The sequence below is a fragment of the Danio rerio genome, chromosome 13 (genome assembly GCF_049306965.1).
Source record: "Danio rerio strain Tuebingen ecotype United States chromosome 13, GRCz12tu, whole genome shotgun sequence".
Lineage (NCBI taxonomy): Eukaryota > Metazoa > Chordata > Actinopteri > Cypriniformes > Danionidae > Danio > Danio rerio.
In genome coordinates, this window is record NC_133188.1 from 10038320 (window position 1) to 10056878 (window position 18559).

The window sequence follows — 18559 nt, forward strand, 5'->3', positions numbered from 1 at the left end:
TTTATCTACTGTCTCTCAGCCAGTGCTGCTGTCTGTCCCTCTTGCTAGGAATTATTTGAATTTGATCCTCTTCAGTCATGTTTAGAAAGTTCTTTAAGTAGTTTGAGTTTGTTGAAATCTCTCTCTCTCTCTCTCTCTCTCTCTCTCTCTCTTTGACTGACAGACGGTGTGTTTTTCTTTTGATTTTGGCGCTCAATCTCACTGCCCTCTAGTGGCCGTTTCCGTGAATGACATCTCTCGCTCCTCCCACCTACAGATGGCGGCTACCGACAAACACAACAGCACTTTCATCATGGATGTCAAATAAACTTCCACAATGGCTGGTATGCTTTTCATAACAGTTTTGTATAATGACCGTCGCGTACATTAATAATCTTTCTCACTGTACTGTACTGCCGTATACGGTAAAAGCTGCAGCGTTCACGGCGTTTGACAGCTGATGTTTGTTAGAAGTGTACTTTCAAAATCACTTTGTATAAATATTATCGCTCATTATTTATTGATAATTGGACAGCTAAACGGGCTTTTGTAAAGTTAATGTTGATAAATGGGACAACTGTTTTTATTTGTGTGGTCGATGAAGCCTCGTGTTTTTGAACACCTTGTTTCTTTGTAGCCTGTTTCAAATGACTGTAGTCTTTTATATGATTTTGTTTTTAATGGTTTGTGATAAGACATCAAACAGTTCGATTAAAACACTCTAGATCGATGTCTTGAACTGTATTTGTAATGTAGCCAGTAGTTTCGTTTCTCAAGACTAGCATACTAGCTTCTCATCCCTCCTCTGTACTCATTAAGGCTACAAAGTACAGAGAAAACAAAGAACTGTGGAAGTGTGTACAGATGAACCGGATGCGCTGGCATTTCCCTTTCTCACTTTACTTTTCCCAAAACAAACATGTTTTCCCGTTTTTCTTTCTGTTTTACAGACACACGCCCACCCGACAGAAACCTGGAAGCCTGTAGGACAGGTCTGTTGATTGCACCATGTAGTGCACCATGTAGTGTGGTGTAGTAACACAGACTTCACAAAACCCCAAACTTCATATTGTTATTAAAGACAAGGGTTCTCAAACTTAGTGATAGAGGTACAGTTGGTTTTATATTTTGATATTCGGACATTCTTCTTAATAACATAATTTATAAAAGTATTCTTTGCAAATTCTAAATAGGGAAATCATATAAGCAGCGAATGACTATCATAAGTACAACATTGTTCACAGTCAATTAAATAGTGTTAATATTGTTTTGAAGTCAAGCTTGCATTCTAATTACGATCGAATAATAAAAGTAACATGGTAAACAATATAGAGATTTCTAAAGGAATGAATTTGCGAATATAAAACCAACTTTACCTCTATAACTTTTGTGAGCATTTGTGAAAGTCAAAATTTTCTCCGGAAGATTTTAGTGGATGAAGAACACTTCAGTGAATTCATAAAACGACATAATCTACACCAGCTTTGCATGACTTAAACAGTTTTTAAATATAACATTACCTGTCTAACAGAAATACTTTAGCCATGGTGTCATCCTTCCTCCAGCATGCAAAAGTAGCTCCAATATTGATTCAGGATTTTAAAACGTTTTGATTAAGGATTTGTTTTCATCACTGTCATTCTCTTGTGTGCAAGTGAACGCGAAAACGGCCAATCAGTTTGCGTGATTGTGCGCAGATGTACAAATATACATTTGTTGGTAGTTTGGGCTACTTCTCAGAACTATGGGAATTATCGGTCTGAGAAATTTTGATTGGAAGAACATTTGTTTTTGTCTTATGTATAAAATGTTATATGTCCAAAAATACATATAAACACATTTAGATCATTTTCTTTAATCATTACTATTGGAATGTGAAGAGACTTTCAACCAGGGGTCTGTTCTTTGTACGTGGATTACTCAGTTAGCTGGATTTGGTTGTTGACGATTTGACTGGATCCCGAATTGTTTTAATCTTTAAAACTGATCCGAGAGTTGTTGTCATAGCAACATTTTGAGTAGTTCAAACCTGGTCGGGAGCAGGCTCATTTGATATTAACAGGATTAGATTGGGTCAGTTCAAGCAAAGAAAATACTGAAAGTATGTACCAAATGCTGATATTTTTTTTTACAGTAGTAGTTATATACACTTGGGAAAATAGTAAATATATGTAAAAAAATAAAATAAATAAAAAATATATATAGATGTGTTCAAAATAACATCACTGTTTTCAAAGTGCACTGTGAAGGGAGTGCAATTGTCAACATGAAGATTGCTAAAACTGAACTGTAAAAATACTTTAAAAGAAAATAACACCTAAGAGAGATGACTGTAATGCTTTTTTAAAATAATTCGAAGTTTAAATGTTTGAATGTTCTAAATGAATAGGACATAGGTGGATAACGGGGAATAGAAAACTACCAGGAACTATGTTTCTAACTACAGCTATAGAGGTGTAGTTGCAAGTGCACAAGTTTGCGATGCAGTTTACGGATGTTTGTTGAAACGATGAATTTGGCAAATGTCAAATCAGTGAACTATGTTTGTTAAGACACAGTTTGTGACCCTAGTTGGCTAACAATGGTTTTCAGAAACGCACCCCAGTACAACAAAAAATGTTTCTGAAAACAGTCACCTACTCCACCTTTAAGCACTTTTTAAATTTCATGTACAAATGGGAACCTTAACAATATAATTTAACTAAATTTCCACCAATTACTCACGCTCAAGTGGTTTTAAACGTTTATGAATTGTTTTCTTCTGTTAAATGGTGTTCTAAAGATTGTTGGAAATGAGCAGCCATCAAAAAATGCTATGAAAAACAGTGACCTCCAACATGCTTCAGTATATCTTCTTTGGTATAAAACAGAAGAAAGTCTAAAGGTTTGAAAAAAGTGGAGGATACGTAAATGATTTTGGCAAACTAACTGCTGAAGCACCTATAGAGTTGCCGTGTCTTCACAGCAGCTCACCATCTCAACTGAGCAATAATAAAGTCCAAAAGAGGAAGGGTTGATGACATTGAGACTCAAAGTGCAATGCAAATGTCCAGCCTGCATCACAGCTTGTTTACTGGCTGTCAGTGCCAAAAAAGGAAATGATGTTATCTGAATCGCGCCTTATGTAAATATGAATGATGCCTTTTGAAGGGTAAAACAGTAAATGATACAGTGTTACATTTACAGACATTCTTTACTAAAACATTGTAGCGACCCGCTAGGAACTCTTTTACGACTTGGTATTGAGTCACAACCTAACAATTTAAGAGCTGTAGATGACAATTTTCTGTAACAGAAATTGACATCTGCTGTAAAGTTTTATGCATAATGTAACAAGTAATTGCATTATTACAAAATTTAGTCTTAGGTGGCATTGGATGTTCCTTTTTAATCGTTCAAATCATTGTTTTTTATTTGTATCTATTCTGAATTCTGTGTAAAAAGTTAAATTAAACTATCATAAGGTAAAAAGCATGTCTAAATAGTTAAAGTCTATATTTTAACAAGTAACAATATATTGAACGTTTGAATCAACAGACTGTTACAGCAATAGTTCACAACAACAAAAAAAGACTATTCTATTTACTCTCCTCCAAGTAGTTTCTTCAAGTGATGGGAGTTTCTTTCTTGTGGAACACAAATGAACATATTTTGAAGAAAGCTCGAAACCGGTAACCATTTACTTCTGTAACAGGAGAAACAAATACTGTGCAAGTCAATGGTTACAGATTTCCAACATTTTTCAAAATATCTTATTTTGTGTTCAACAGGAGAAAAAAACTTCTAAAGATTTGAAACAAGTAAAGGTTGAGTAAATAATGACAGGATTTTATTTTTTGTTTAAACTATCACTTGAAGGCCTCTATTAATAATTTCTTATTCCGTTTTCTATTGTTCTCAGATTCATTAACTTAAAGAATAATACTGTGCATATTATTAAATTTCTTTATTTTTACTTTGAGAAATGCACCTTAGATTGAGCAATAACAATTAGTATTATCCCAAAAACGTCCTCATAGTTTGAAATGCCACTGTAAAATAGCAACAGTTGTTTCAACTCTAACAGCATTTCCTGATATAAAGAGGCAGGGAAAGGAGGGATCTCCTCTATTTTTCTGGTTTGTCCCCTGGACCACTAATAGACTCAGAACATAACAGTCTCTCTGATTTCTTCACTTGCATCAGATTGACTGTATATGAAGAAGCGGTATTATTTAAGGCTTTAAAAACAAGTAATAAAAATCTCAAACTCAATCCTACAAGAGACTGGCAGCTGATATAAGTTTCTCAGTCAAAACAGAAGTATTTCTGCTGCATTTTGCAGCGTTTGCAGTTTGACCAAACATTTGTTTTGGACCCCATAATACAGTGAATTACACATGAATATATGATTGGCCAATTGACAGTTTTGGTGATAGTGTCAATTTTAAAGACCCTAAATTTGAGAATCCTTGATGTAAACAAGTGATAGTTTTGCATGCAAACTTGTAAGTTCATTTGTTTTTACACTTGATACAGTCGTATCCACTTTTCACAGATCACTCAGAAGACCTTTAAAGACAGCTTTCTGTGTTTCATCATTGTACAATGTCAAGTTCCCTCAAGCAGCACATCACCTCTATGGGTGAGATATAGTTCACCAGTGTGGTATAAACTGTACAGGGATGCTTGGTGTGTTGGGCTCCTGTTGATCTCCTTGCGGGCTTTACAGCACTATGGCAAAATGGTAATGTTGCATGTATTCGCTTGCTGAATTTCTTGCCATTTCTTCTTCTGGTTTTCTTCAATTGTGGCTGGAATAAATTGCACGACTTGAAACACTAGATTAAAACACTAGGCCTCATACACTTTTTTGCCTTTGTAGATGGTTACATGGAGAAAACTGGGCATATTGCACTAAACAAATGACTTTTTTACCACACAGTCAAGTCATTGCAAATCTAGTAAGCTGACTCAGAAAGACAAAACTCTCATTGCAAATTATATATTTCAAAAACACATTAAAATTTCAAACGTTTAATTTGTTGACTGGATGGAATCCTAAGTTGCATACCCAATGAAACACTGCGCTATTCACTTTTACAGTATGCACTGTTGCACTTAAACACTGAACAGTGTAGCATTTAGTTGTATCCCACATGACACACTATATACTCTGCACTAACACACTGTGCACTACACGTAATGTTTTATGTATTAACCGAAAATTCAAACCATTTCCAAGACGATGTTTAACAGTTACTAAATTTCTAAAATAATAATTTTTTTGCTCCTATTGTTGGCGTGGGTTTCCTCCGGGTGCTCCGATTTCCCCTATAGTCCCCAGACATGTGGTATAGGTGGATTGGATTAACTAAATTGGACGTAGTATATGGGTGTGTGTGATTCAGAGTGTATGAGTGTTTCCTAGTACTGTGTGGGTTGCAGCTGGAAGGGCACCCGATGCTGTTAGGGGTTCAGGGGTGTGGTCAGGCCTGGATTGGCTAATCGGGAGGACCGGGAGAATTCCCGGTGGGCCGGTCCGTTTTTTGGCCGTGAGGGCTGGTGTCCCTAGCTCCAGAATCTGTTGCTCTCAGCAGTCACACTTTTTAAATGTATTTATTTACTTGACCAAAGCCTTTTTATTCATTACTTCACAGCAACTCTTGTCTTTTTATCTATTTTCTCGCGACCTAAGATGATATAACTCAGTTGTGTCACCATTCTGATCACAGCTGTTGTGGTCCAGCGGTTAGCACGTTAAGTTAAGACACCGCGGACCCGGGTTCGACTCCTCGGAATGGTGTTTTATTGTTTTCATTTTTATTGTTAAGACATATAATACTGTTAGGGTTGTTGAACATTTGAAGTTCTAAAGCAGCTGCTTTCTCAAAAAAAAAAACACGTGATAGTGTCATTAGAAACTGATTTGGAAATGACCTTATTTTAATATAATCAGTCATGAACTGAGATGGGCCGGTCTAAGGCTTGAAACTCCAGGGCTGAAAAGGTGTCCCACTCCGGCCCTGGGTGTGGTGACCCCTGAAAAATAAGGGACTAAGCCGAAGAAAAATGAATGAATGAAATGAATAAATATTTGTTTTGATTTGTACAAGCTCCTCTCCTTCTGCTATGTAAGCTTTAGCATGGAGTGTTCAAAATTCTGCACTTTTTTAATTGGTTGAATGAGTACATTATTTGGGTATTTAAAGTGGGTGTTTTTGGACACACATATAGAATGCTGCTTTTAACAAATTAAAGTTGTCAACATTCGAGGTGGATCAAAACGTTTCATCAAGTTTCCTAAAACCAAAATATGCACCCGTCCTTCTCTTAAGACAACTTTGATGAACTTTTTGATTCACTGTGAATGTTGACTGCTTTTCTTCAATTACTCTAAATGCTCTAATGAGCTAAAAGAAACATCAAACTGTTGAGAGTTGTATATGAATCCATAAAAAACAGGCTTATAAATATGCAATATTATGACGGAAGTCTTTATTGCCTGTTAGTATTTTTGGTATTATAGTAATTATGATTCATCTAAATTAAAAGCAGAATATACCTTTTTGTGTTTAGGGAAATTACTTGTCTTAATGCATCTAACTTGTCAGTCCATGACGTTCGTCTAGTGCAAAACATTAGACCTGTAGAGCTCTGCATTTTTTTTATTTTGTCACCATAAGTTCCAATTAAACCTTGATTGTTTTCATTGAACACTACGCAATTTTGCAAAATGTGCAGATGAGCAATTCCAGCGTTATGGATGTGACATTTGGAGTAAAAACTCTAAAACATAAATTCACATAGAAAGTTTACGTTAACAATATATTGAAACATCTGTTTCCATTTTCCAGAACAACTGACCGCAAAGTTATGGGGTCAGAAAAATATCAACCTGTAAATATTTTTAGAATTTAAATAAGGGAAATAAACATGCGTTATTGATGTGACCAAAAAAAGTTGTTATAAGTTTAATATACAGCATACTTTGTACGAATTAAACCACACAACCCAAAAGAAATAATGCTAATCAAAGGATAAGAGTTTGCTCACTATAGAACAAAATTTTTTTTATTTTATTTTATATTTTTGCATTTATGAGGAAAAAGTTTTACTAGGTCTGCACGATATTGTAAAAATCCAACATTGCGATATTTTGTTGAGCTGCAATATATATTGCAATTTGAATATAATCTCACCAGATGATTTGAATACCTCTATTTGAGAAGATTTTATTAAATTAGATCAACTGTTTTCTTTGCAGTGGATCTGCATAAATTATAATAAATTAGAAGCATATAGAATAAAAGTAATATAAACAGTGTTTATGGTTTTCTGGGGAATGTAACAGTTTCCAAGTAAAAAAGTAATAATATATCTTTATCTTTTAATCTTTAATAAATAATCTAATCCTGCAATGTGACTACTGCGGATATAAACATTGTGGTATTGATGCTCAAACTATGTATTGTTCAGCTCTATTATGGATGTGACTGATGTGAAATTGCCACTTGTGTAACTTTAGTAAATCAAATATAAATGTTTGAAAACATTGACAGAGACATTTTAAAGTATTTTTACAGGACTGTAAAATTCAAGCTTACACAAAAAACTTTGTTTTACTACACAAAACTTTTTTTTGTGAATACTTTATTTTCATGGCAAGGTTGGAATTTGAATGTAATTGCTCTATCATCAGCTCCTTTAGACTGCAAATGTGATGGAAATCTGTACAGAGTCGTGCAGTGTATTCCAGCCAAATCATTATGTTAACAATCTGTCAGATTTGCATGTCAGTCTTATTTGTGTCAGCTAATAATCTTAATAATCCTTAAGCACTGTCATTTCAATCAGGTTTGTAAGGTTATGGAGTAGCCGTGATGATGTGAGTGTTGCATTTTAGTTTATTGTCTGAAAATATGACCGTGTCTTTTTTTCTTTTTTTTAGTGAAAGAAATTATTCCACTAGGTACACCACGGCACAATTTAGATGCCACATCACATCCTGTGCCAGGTCGTCCATTTCTTGACCCCTCTGAGAAGATTCCGGATGTTTCAAGCTCACTGCCTAAAAGCATTGTGTCCAGCAAGGGCTCTGAGTCCACTTCATTCACACACAAAACCTCCCATAAAAGCTCAAGGACAGAACAGGACAGTTTTATGAATTCTACAGTTGTTGTAAAAAGACTACAGCCAAACAATGGCAACATCAACCCCAGAAACAACTGCTCTCTATCTTCCATGGATAAAAAGAATCTCCTGCAAAAGTCCAGTTCTTACAACAGAAACAGAGACATTTCTTATGCTCTCTGTAAGGAGCTGAATGAAAACTTGAGGGTAAATGCAACTCATTTTTCTTTCTAATGTAGTTTAAAACAACCCAGATTTCTAAATCTTGTCAGTTGAACTCCTTTGTGTAATTGGATCATTTTATTTTATGCAATAGCAAGATATAGTTGAAAATAGAGCTGTATATAAATAGAGAATAAAATGTCAAATTTAAAATGGCTATGACTTTAATATATTGGAAAATTAGGTAGCTTATGTAGAATTTAAAAGCGAGAAACTGTGATTTAAAGGGATAGTTCACCCAAAAATGAAAATGTACTCATTATTTACTCACCCTTGATTTGTTCCAAACTTTATGAGAATATGTTGTGAAGAATCCTGAAAAGCTGTAACCATTGACATCTATAATAAGAAAAACAAATACTATGGAAATCAGTAGTTAAGTTTTTTTTCCAAATTTTTTTTTAAATATCTTTTTTTGTGTTTAACAGAACAAAATCACATAAAGGTTGATTAAATAATGAAAAACAAGACATAGTATTGCATGCAAACTTATATAAAAGATTGTGACTAAATAATAATAGAATTTTCAGTTTTGGGCAAACTGTCCTTTTAAGTGAATTGAAGCAATTTAAAACCCTTTATTTTTCATTATAAAAGGTCATATTTTGGTTTTGGGAGACTCCAACTACAGGCTGATATGCAGGCAAGGCCAAAAAACACTTTCATTGTCTTATAATATGCAATTATTTTTACCTAATTTAATTATCTCAACGATTCGTTCAGTGGTTCATTTGTTCCCAAACCCCTCCTTAGTGTGATTTTAATCTGTGATGATTGGTCTGATGACCCAGTGTTTTGTGATTGGTTGACTGGGTTCAGTCTGAGACAGAGAGAAAAAAAATGCCCACCATGGTTATGAAGTAGCACAGAGTGTGATGAGAGCCCAATGCAGGAATGCAATAAAGCAATAGCGTTAAACACCAGCATATTACTCTACTCTTAACTCTAACCTCAAGTAATAACAATGACACACATTCAGTATTAATCCACGCAGTGGCAAAGGTTAAATAATTTTAAAAAATTGACCGTGGAGGAAAAGATGATGGTCATAGTGAAGGCAAATGGCAAAGTATCGCAAGTTCAGAAACTCTTTTAAATCACCTAAAGGAAGAAGCACACGTTGCGTTTTCAACGAAATATTGAAGGCTTTATGTGAATAGCCCCATGAAAATGTAACCTGAGAAAGACAGTACAAGCACTGATCTATAATAGATACGTGATTACAAGCCGCGCGGAGTGATTACAAGTTACGACACGCAATTAAACACATATTTTAGATGCTGACATATTTAGCTATTTCTGAATATAATTTTGTAATTTGGGGCGACGCAGTGGGTAGCACGTTCGCCTCACAGCAAGAAGGTCGCTGGGTCGCTGGTTCGATCCTCGGCTCAGTTGGCGTTTCTGTGTGGAGTTTGCATGTTCTCCCTGCGTTCGCGTGGGTTTCCTCCGGGTACTCCGGTTTCCCCCACAGTCCAAAGACATGCGGTACAGGTGAATTGGGTAGGCTAAATTGTCCGTAGTGTGTGTGTGTGTGTGTATGTGTGGATGTCATCCCAGAGATGGGTTGCGGCTGGAAGGGCATCGGCTGTGTAAAAACTTGCTGGATAAGTTGGCCCATAAAGGGACTAAGCCGACAAGAAAACGAATGAATGAATGAACTTTATAATCTGCAGATTTTGCAGACTGATTTTGGGAGTATTGTATAGTAACTAAAGTAACTCTTAAAACATGTATAATGATAATATTAATAATAATAATACCTTTTCAACTTTTATTTACTCCTTGTATACTGTTCAAATTGACTACCGTTTTGTTATATTTATGGCAGTTTTAGCCCCATTGACTTCCATTATAATGCCTTTTTTTTTTTTTTTTAAGCCATGACAGGATAAAATCATGCATTCCTGATTGTTTGTGGTTTTTCCTATTGGGGGTAGGTAAATGTGTGGGCCTACTAAAAAGACTAGAAATGCCTAGAAAACAGGAAATTAGAAACTGTCAATCTGATTTTTCTTGCGGTAGTTATAATTGTTATACAGTACTTTAAATTTGAACTGGTGTCTGCTTACTGGAACCAGCACTCGCTAATCCATGTTCCCTGTGTACAGGTTAGAGGAGGTCTGTTTCAGTCAGAAAGTGCTGTGAAAGCTCGGAGACACACTCTTCCTCACTCATCTCACAGACGAAGTCCTGAGAGGCGCAATTCACTCTTATTCCAGCAGAGACCGAGGAACTCATCCGGGCAATTCACCCACAACCCCAATCAGAAAAAAGACAGAATGGATAATAGAGATCATAAAACATCCATAAAGAAGGTAAAGTTCAGTTGAAACTCGTTTTAATGAAATGTTATCATGAAACCTTAAAAAAAACAAGATTTCTACTCTTTTTATTGGATGTTTTATAGGAGTTGAACAACTTGAACACGATGACTAGTCCAGGTAAAAATAGTTATCATATTAATCATCCCTGATTCTGCTTTTTTTGCCATTCTAAAACTAATCTAGCTCTCTATCTATGTCAAATACCCATTTTTGCCAACAGAGGGCAGACTGTCCTTATCTGCAAAGAGAAAAAGCGAAGCCAGCACAGGGAGTGAGAGGGAAACAAAACGGCCACGTGTTGATATTCAAGCCACCTCCAGCTCTTCTATATTGAACTCGCCTCCAAAGTTTATCAGACGTGCTTTCCTGAAGTCCTGCAATGAGTCCGTTATAACCATAAAGGAGACAAATTCCCCTATAAAACCTTCAATATCTGATAACAAGCCAAAACTGTCATCCTCCCTCCCCAGGCAGCTGTTTTGTGCAGACTCGAACGCTCACTCATCCCAAACCACTAAATCTCCCACAAACGCAGAGCCTAAAGATGCTATGGTGGCACGTGCCAACAAAAACCCCAAAGCTCCTCCTAGTCAACCACATTTGCGCAAAGTCTCTCCAAAGTCCAGCATGACGTTCGATAGCATTGAGACACACTTTACTCCAGATAACTGTGCATCAGTGGCCAAAATGAGCAAAAAAACAAACGGAGAAACGGAAATAATTGCTCTCTCCACAAACACCAGCTCTTCATCTCACTATAAAGAGAGTGTTACCGGTCGCTCATCCCCCCATCAGCATGATCTGAGTTCAACCAGCTTTACGGAGCAAGCCAGCTCATGTAAGATGGAACTGGATGAAAGAGCGCCGATGAAAGCGGAGCAGTCACGCAGCCCCGAGGCCATCCCAGCTGTGACGGTGAAAGTAGAAGGATCAGGAGAACACAAGTGCTTCCCCCAGTGGAAAGATCCCTTAGATATTGAGCTGGGAGATGATTGGGACGATGAGCTGAGAGAACATTGTGTTATCAGCCTGAGCAGCAGCAGCAGCAGTCATGAAGATGAACAGCTGCCGTCCCTCAAGGAGATCCTGGATTGGACTGTGCGTGTGCCAGTTACACCAGAAAAAGATGCTTACTCAGAGCCCAACACGCCAGTCCTAAAAGCAGTAGTAAGTCTATAGAAAGTTTAGGAAAACACATAATTTGTCATTAATCAGTTTTTGACATGCCTGATCTTCTTGCGTGCACAAACACCTATGTTTCTGTTTTTTTTTTTTCATCTGTATTAGCCAGAGGCAGTGAAAACCAAAGCCACTAGTTATAGAAATACACTGGAGCAGATGCTGCAAGAAAAGGAGCAATATCAGAGGTTGGTCTTTTTTCCCCCCTCCAACTTCATTGCTCTTGTGTCTTTCTTTGTACTTTCTTTTCTTTGTACTTTTTTTTGTACTTTCTTTGTGGCAATCAATAGGTTGCTTTAGTGCTTTGGATTTTAGTGATTGAGGTGTCAAAAACCACCTAGTTCACAGATATTATTAGTGGTGTTTACAAAAGAAAATATTGCTGTTAAAATGAGAATGGTCTTATTACGTGTCAATCCAAACCCATGACTAGAGCCAGACGGAATCTGCAGACATTTTTAGCTATTTTTGCGTGGAAATTTTGTTTAAAAATTGCGGATTAATGTGAAATGATTTTGGGAGAATCTTAACTAAAACCTTAATATATGGAATGTGAAGTAAAACCTTTCTTAACTTTTATTTATGTTTACAATGCAAACCCAATTAGAGCCACTTATTTGGTAAACAAAGCAAGTCTCTTATATAATATATCCACTAAAAGACTGTAAATAAATCATATGAATATTGTCATATTACTCAAAAATATAACTGAAATTAAATTAAAAACTGAATAAATATAAATTTACACACATTTACACAAGTAAATAAACAGAATCAATGATGGGCTAAAAATCGGTGGAAATCAGGGCGTGCAGATTTCGTGTGGGCCTACCCATGATTTTCACACATCTGTGAAACATAAATAAAGATTTATGTAGCCTGAGAGAATTCAATTCCTCCATTAAACATGCTTCAAGCCAAAATTGTGATAGTTCTCAAAGTTCATTAAAAATGGTAAAATGAAGCCATATTTGGTTAATGCATGAGGATAAATCTCATTTTTTGTATCGTGTGATGCAAGAATATTTTACATTTGTTCTCTATTGACCTTATTCTTTACATACGAATGGGGGCAGCCATTGTAATCTTTTTGGCTTGAGACTTCCGATCTTACTCACTTCCATTCATTTTTAGACGTTAAAACAGCTCGTTCTGCTGCTTGACGTTGCAAACTGACATGTTCTTAGTTTATTATTCTACTTTATCTATATAGTCATGCAAACACTTGTTTGTAGAGCAAGTAGTTAGATCGTTTTCTGGCATTTATTATTCCTAGTCATTTCTCCCATAGGCAACTCAATCGGATGTTCTAAAGCGCAAGTGCACTTGTTTTTGTGATTGCATCACAGAATAAGGTCAATATAGTGCTCAGAATAAATGAGTATACCCCTGTTTAAAATTAATATTTGATCAATTTCTGAGTGAATATGTATAAGATATAGTGGTGCATTTGAACAAACAATATTAAACAGATATATTTGTTAAAAATTATATTTTAGTCACAGAACATCTTTAAAAATGGAAAAGTAATTCAATTAAATTCATGCAAAATATTGCAAACCTACAACATTTCAACAATATTTAATTTTTAATTGTTTTTGTTTCTCTTGATTTTTGCTATTTTTAAAAATTGTATTAAAAAATTTCCCCTAACATTTAAATTTAGGCTACTAATTTTTGAACTATTGTCGTAAGTTATTTGGTTAGATAAGCTCTAGATTTGGCTACACTACTGACTAAACTAATGTATATGCACAAATATAATATTGTAAAGCATCTTATAGAAAATATTCGTTTAAATGAGAGATTTGTGGGGGGTGTACTCATCTATGCTGAGCACTGTATTGTGTGCTGGCTTAATGTGGATTTCTTTTACAAACCCTTTATTAACCATTTCAAGCATCAAATGATTATTAGAATGGACTTTCAGGGGAGGGATTGGTTTCATTAAATTAATATGTTCATTTGTGTTTTGAAGATGAAAGAAAGTGTCATGGGTTCGGAGCGATGTGTGGGTGAGCAATTCATCACAAAATAAAACTTTTTTTTGTGCTAATCCATTCAATCAGTAATTACATGTCTTTATTTAGGATTAGAGACTTTTAAAATAATTTTAAAGTATTAAACATGCAGAACTTTATGGATTATAGTATATAGAAATAATAGTCTTTGTGGCTTGTTAAAGAGAGAGGTGTGCCTCTGATTAAAGGTGATTATTATATTTCCTTTAATCAATTTGATATTAAAGGAAAAATGCAATATTTAAATAGTATGATATTTGATATGCAATACATTATTTAAAAACATTTTATAATCAACATGTTTGGTATTATTATTTCAGGGAAAAGAGGCATCACTGCAACTTCTGAAAGTGAATAGCCGTCTTTTGCTGTTGTGTAAAACAATTAACAATGCAAGCAAACAAACTAAAATAATTTAAATTTATCACCACAGTTTTTCTCTGAACAATGCGGAAAACAAAACCTCTTGAGACTAGGCATGGGCCGGGAATAAGATGGTATGATAACCTTGGATAAAAATATATTGGTTTCATAGTATCATGGTATTGTGATTACTGCTCTAAAATAAAATTCTTTTTAAATGTCTGGGTAAAAACAACAACTTTTTCCCCCATTGAACACAATATATTTTATTTTATGAAACACTTAAAATATTATGGACCAGTAGCTTTTGAAGTAGAAGTTCCTTTTTTGCTGAAGATGCTGTTGCCCTAAAAAAAATAAATAAAATAGTTGTGAAAAACATGTAAAAAAAACAAACACACTGAACTTCTACTCTGAAAACTGGACTGACACAGGCTCAATTTAATTAAACTTCTATGTTAAGCTGCTTTGACATAATCCACATTTTAAAAGCGCTTTAGAAATAAAGATTAATTGCATTGAATATTTTAATATCAGCTTTATTTTATGTTATAATTTTAAATTGTGAATGTGACTACATTTGACAAATCTGCTTTAAAGTCAGTTTTAAATTTTATTTTGATTAAAATATAAATTAAAAATAATGATTAATATATAATTATTAAAATAATAATTTTAAAAAGTGTTTAGATGATGTCAGCCACTTGGGCTCAGAGTAACAGTCCAAATTCTGATACCGTCAAACTTCCTCCCTATTTTACCCCGGTATCAGGTATTACTGTGCATAATAAAAAAATTATGACGTAAGTCTCAGACAGCATCACAAACTGAAATCATTCAGAAACTGACTACCGTATATGCGACCTTAGGTTCGCGGTCACCTTATTGTCTTTTTCGTATTAGAGATCAGCGTGGGACACACACACACTGAGCGCGAGAAAGACGCACAGCACCACGCTCTCTCTCTCACTCTCTCACTCTCACACACACACACACAGAGCGAGAGAGAGAGAGACGCACAGCACCATGCTCTCTCTCTCTGTCTCTCTCTCTCTCTCTGTGTGTGTGTGTTTCCGAATAAAGCGAGGGAGCGGTCTGTAACTTGAAAGGGAGGGGTCGCGCGGTCTAACAATATCGCTCCCGAGCAAGCGAGCACGCGCGCATCCACGTGGATGCAGTTTGTGTGTGTCTCTCTCTCTCTCTCTCTCATTCACACACACACACATAGAGAGAGAGAGAGCACCAAGTGACACACAGACAGCATGCTCTCTTATTTACACACACACACTTCAGGTCACTTGGTGCACGACTCGCCATCTTACCTCACTTCTCTCTCTCTCTCCTCCACACTTTCCCATTATGACAATCACGCAAACGCATTTGTAGGCATTAAATAAATAATATTTAATACTTGTCTCCTATTTAAGTGCATTGTTTTTATCACGGTATAACGGTATTAAAACTGACACCGTTGCTTTTTTTTAGTTCCGGCGGTATACCATATCACTGTATTACCGCCCAAGCCTATTTGGGACTGTAAAATTTCCCAAAGTCCTTTATTTACACTAATATTCTCACAGATGTGCGATTGTGCCGAATTTGTTGAAATGGAAGTGCTGCGTTTAGCCAACACATTGGTCAAATTTGACAACAGTTTTACATTTTGCTGGTCTAATTATTTGATTCACATTGTTTTTTATTTTCATGCCCAGGTCAAAAGAGTTGGAGAGACAGTTACTTGAGTCGTGTGAAGAGGATCTGATGAATTTAGATGAGGATGAGAACAGTGAAAGTAAAGGGGAGGACATCTCTCTTGAACACAGGTATGTTACTCATATCTTAAATATCTGCCTTTATTAACATTCTTTGCAGTAAAATGCAGTTAATTCAACAACATTCTCAGAATTTGGCCTTTAGTAATGACTAAGAGCAAAAATGATTTAATATGTGCAAAAATGTTGTAAAATATTTATGTGTGAATGTGCTTTGCATATACATTGTTGAGTATATACAAGTACACCCTTCACAAGTCTGTCTTTATTCATTCATTTTCTTTTCGGCTTAGTCCCTTTATTAATCTAGGGTCGCCACAGCAGAATGAACCGCCAACTTATCCAGCACATGTTTTACGCAGTGGATGCCCTTCCAGCTGCAACCCATCTCTGAACAAATCTTTATTTTTAGTTCATATTTTTGATAAAAAAATTTTAACCACTTAAACTCTGCGGACCCGGTACCGGGTCCATGACTTCATCAACTTTCGCTTTCAGATTTAAAGGGCTAGCTTTGCACCAGGTGTCGTTTGAAAGTGTAGAATCTATATGTTATGCACATTTGCATCACTTTGGTTTTTATTCTACTGTATAAAAGTTATTTACACTTAAATACACAGTATTTTGGATACCCGATCTAGGTATTTTACATTGGTTCATTTTCATATTTTTTTATATGACACATGTACAAGTTATAGCTCAAATGAAAGCTCTTGCCGGTGCTCATACAGTTCTAGCATTCTTTTTACTGAATTATATTCATATGTCAAACAGTTGTTGAATGAATTGTGGTGTTTCCATGGCGCAGAAATGTAAACAATACATTCATGATCAATAAGCAGCCCCAGATAGCACAGACAGCTGTCATCTCTTACCTTATGCTGTGCCCTTCAGGGCCATTCTCCTCTGTTTTTGAGGTGATGTGCATAAGTAATCCTTTTATATGCCTGATGTGGTCCAAACACAGTGAATTATGTTTGATCAAACAAAAGAATAAGACAATGATCGGTCTCTGTGGCTTGTATAGCACCTCTCATCAGTTGGAATACAGTAACTTTTGCATAGATTATGGTAGAGACATTTTTCTTTTTTCCTATGATTACAGACATGTGCAGGAACCGCTAAAATTAATTACAGCACGCTAGACCACACAGAACCTAAAAGGTGCACTTTCGAATTTGAGTTTATAAAAAAAATACAAAAAGCGCCTCTTTATTTAGGTGTTTAATATAACACAGACGACATATACAGTTATTTTAAACACTTTCAATTGTGTTTTATGAAAATTCAAAGGTTTTTATTAAAAATGATACCAAATTTCTGCATTTACCCCTCTTTATGTGGATTTAGGAAGCTTTTAAATTTGGGTAGGCAAAATCCAGGCGGAAATCCCTAAATAGCTGCAGAGTTTAAGTGGTTAAGCTATAAAATATTATAGGGATGCACCAATACCAGTATCGGGTCGATACTTGGTTAAAACACTTGTACTCGTATCGTACATGAAACGCCGATACTACGCACCAATATCACTCAACAAAATTTCACTACATGCATGTGATTTGTTGTTCTACCTGACATCGTTGTCTTAATGTATTAATTAATGTATTATATATTAATATCTTAGTTGTTATAAACAAAGCATACATAAAATACATAATTAACTAATCTATAGGCCACTGAAGAATGAACCACATATGCAATATGATCCTTGATTATGTAATGTGTGCAGTCGTGGACGTGTGTCAGCGCAAGGATAACTTATCTTTTAAAGAGCCCCTATCATGGGTTTTTGACCTTCCACACAGTGTGTAACAGCTCTAAGTGAATGAAAACATCCACATGAGGTTTAAATCTAAAAGTGCAGCATGTTTAAAACTATTAATTCTTTAGCAAAATAGTTGACTCAGAGTGGAATAAATGAATCGAGTTGGGTTTATATCTTTTGTTTGATTGCATCGACGTCGATACGGTACATCACCAAATATGTAGTTCTAGTTGGAGTAAAATGTGAACACCCTTTCAATTCAGACACTAGCAAAGCGCAGGGGATCACGGGACTGATCATGACGCAAAGATGACGATCACTGACAGATAGAGATTCGGCTGCAGGGAATAAATGTTAAAGTTCATTTTCACAACAATGCCACAGTATAGCCGACCTAGTGCTGTGTTTGTTCCTGTCATTTTTCTGACCATTGATACAATAACCTACGCTACAAAGGAGCAGCAGAGACTATGGGACTTTGTCAGACTTTTACAGGGACTTTATCAGTAACCTTTACGGTTCAAATGGACCAGTTTCTTCTTCCTCTGGATCATAGCATGCAAGTGTAATTAAAATTGTTTGCAAAATATGTGTTTAATTGTGTGTTATAAGTTGTAATCGCCCCACACGGTCTGTATTCACAAATCTATCATAGATCAGTGCTTGTACTTTATCTCTCAGGTTAAATCTGTATGGTGCCAAAATCTGTATCAGGGAAAACTACGCTAAAAACGTGACCATGCTTCTTTCTTTACTGATTTTAAATCCGTGTCTGAACTGGCGGTCTGAACTCTGCTGTTTGTCTTTGCTATGGCCACC

At 35.6% G+C, this 18559-nt stretch overlaps 1 protein-coding gene across 5 annotated transcripts in view; it reads left to right on the top strand.

Moving 5' to 3' along the window:
• Positions 1-252: 252 nt before the first annotated feature.
• The window catches only part of slf2 (SMC5-SMC6 complex localization factor 2), a 44984-nt gene continuing 26677 nt past the window's right edge, over positions 253-18559 (top strand). For 2 of the 5 annotated variants that reach the window (XR_012389161.1, XM_005156608.5), the window contains exons 1-9: positions 253-323; positions 930-971; positions 4517-4705; positions 7910-8298; positions 10425-10631; positions 10724-10757; positions 10861-11807; positions 11928-12007; positions 15916-16026. Coding sequence is in view for 3 of the 5 variants with exons in the window: in XM_005156608.5 (XP_005156665.1) it covers positions 8122-8298; positions 10425-10631; positions 10724-10757; positions 10861-11807; positions 11928-12007; positions 15916-16026 (1556 nt within the window). In the remaining 2 variants the exon portion in view is untranslated. The remainder of the gene's footprint in view (positions 324-929; positions 972-4516; positions 4706-7909; positions 8299-10424; positions 10632-10723; positions 10758-10860; positions 11808-11927; positions 12008-15915; positions 16027-18559) is intronic. The other 3 variants (XR_012389160.1, XM_005156607.5, XM_073920691.1) reach the window with 2 other exon arrangements.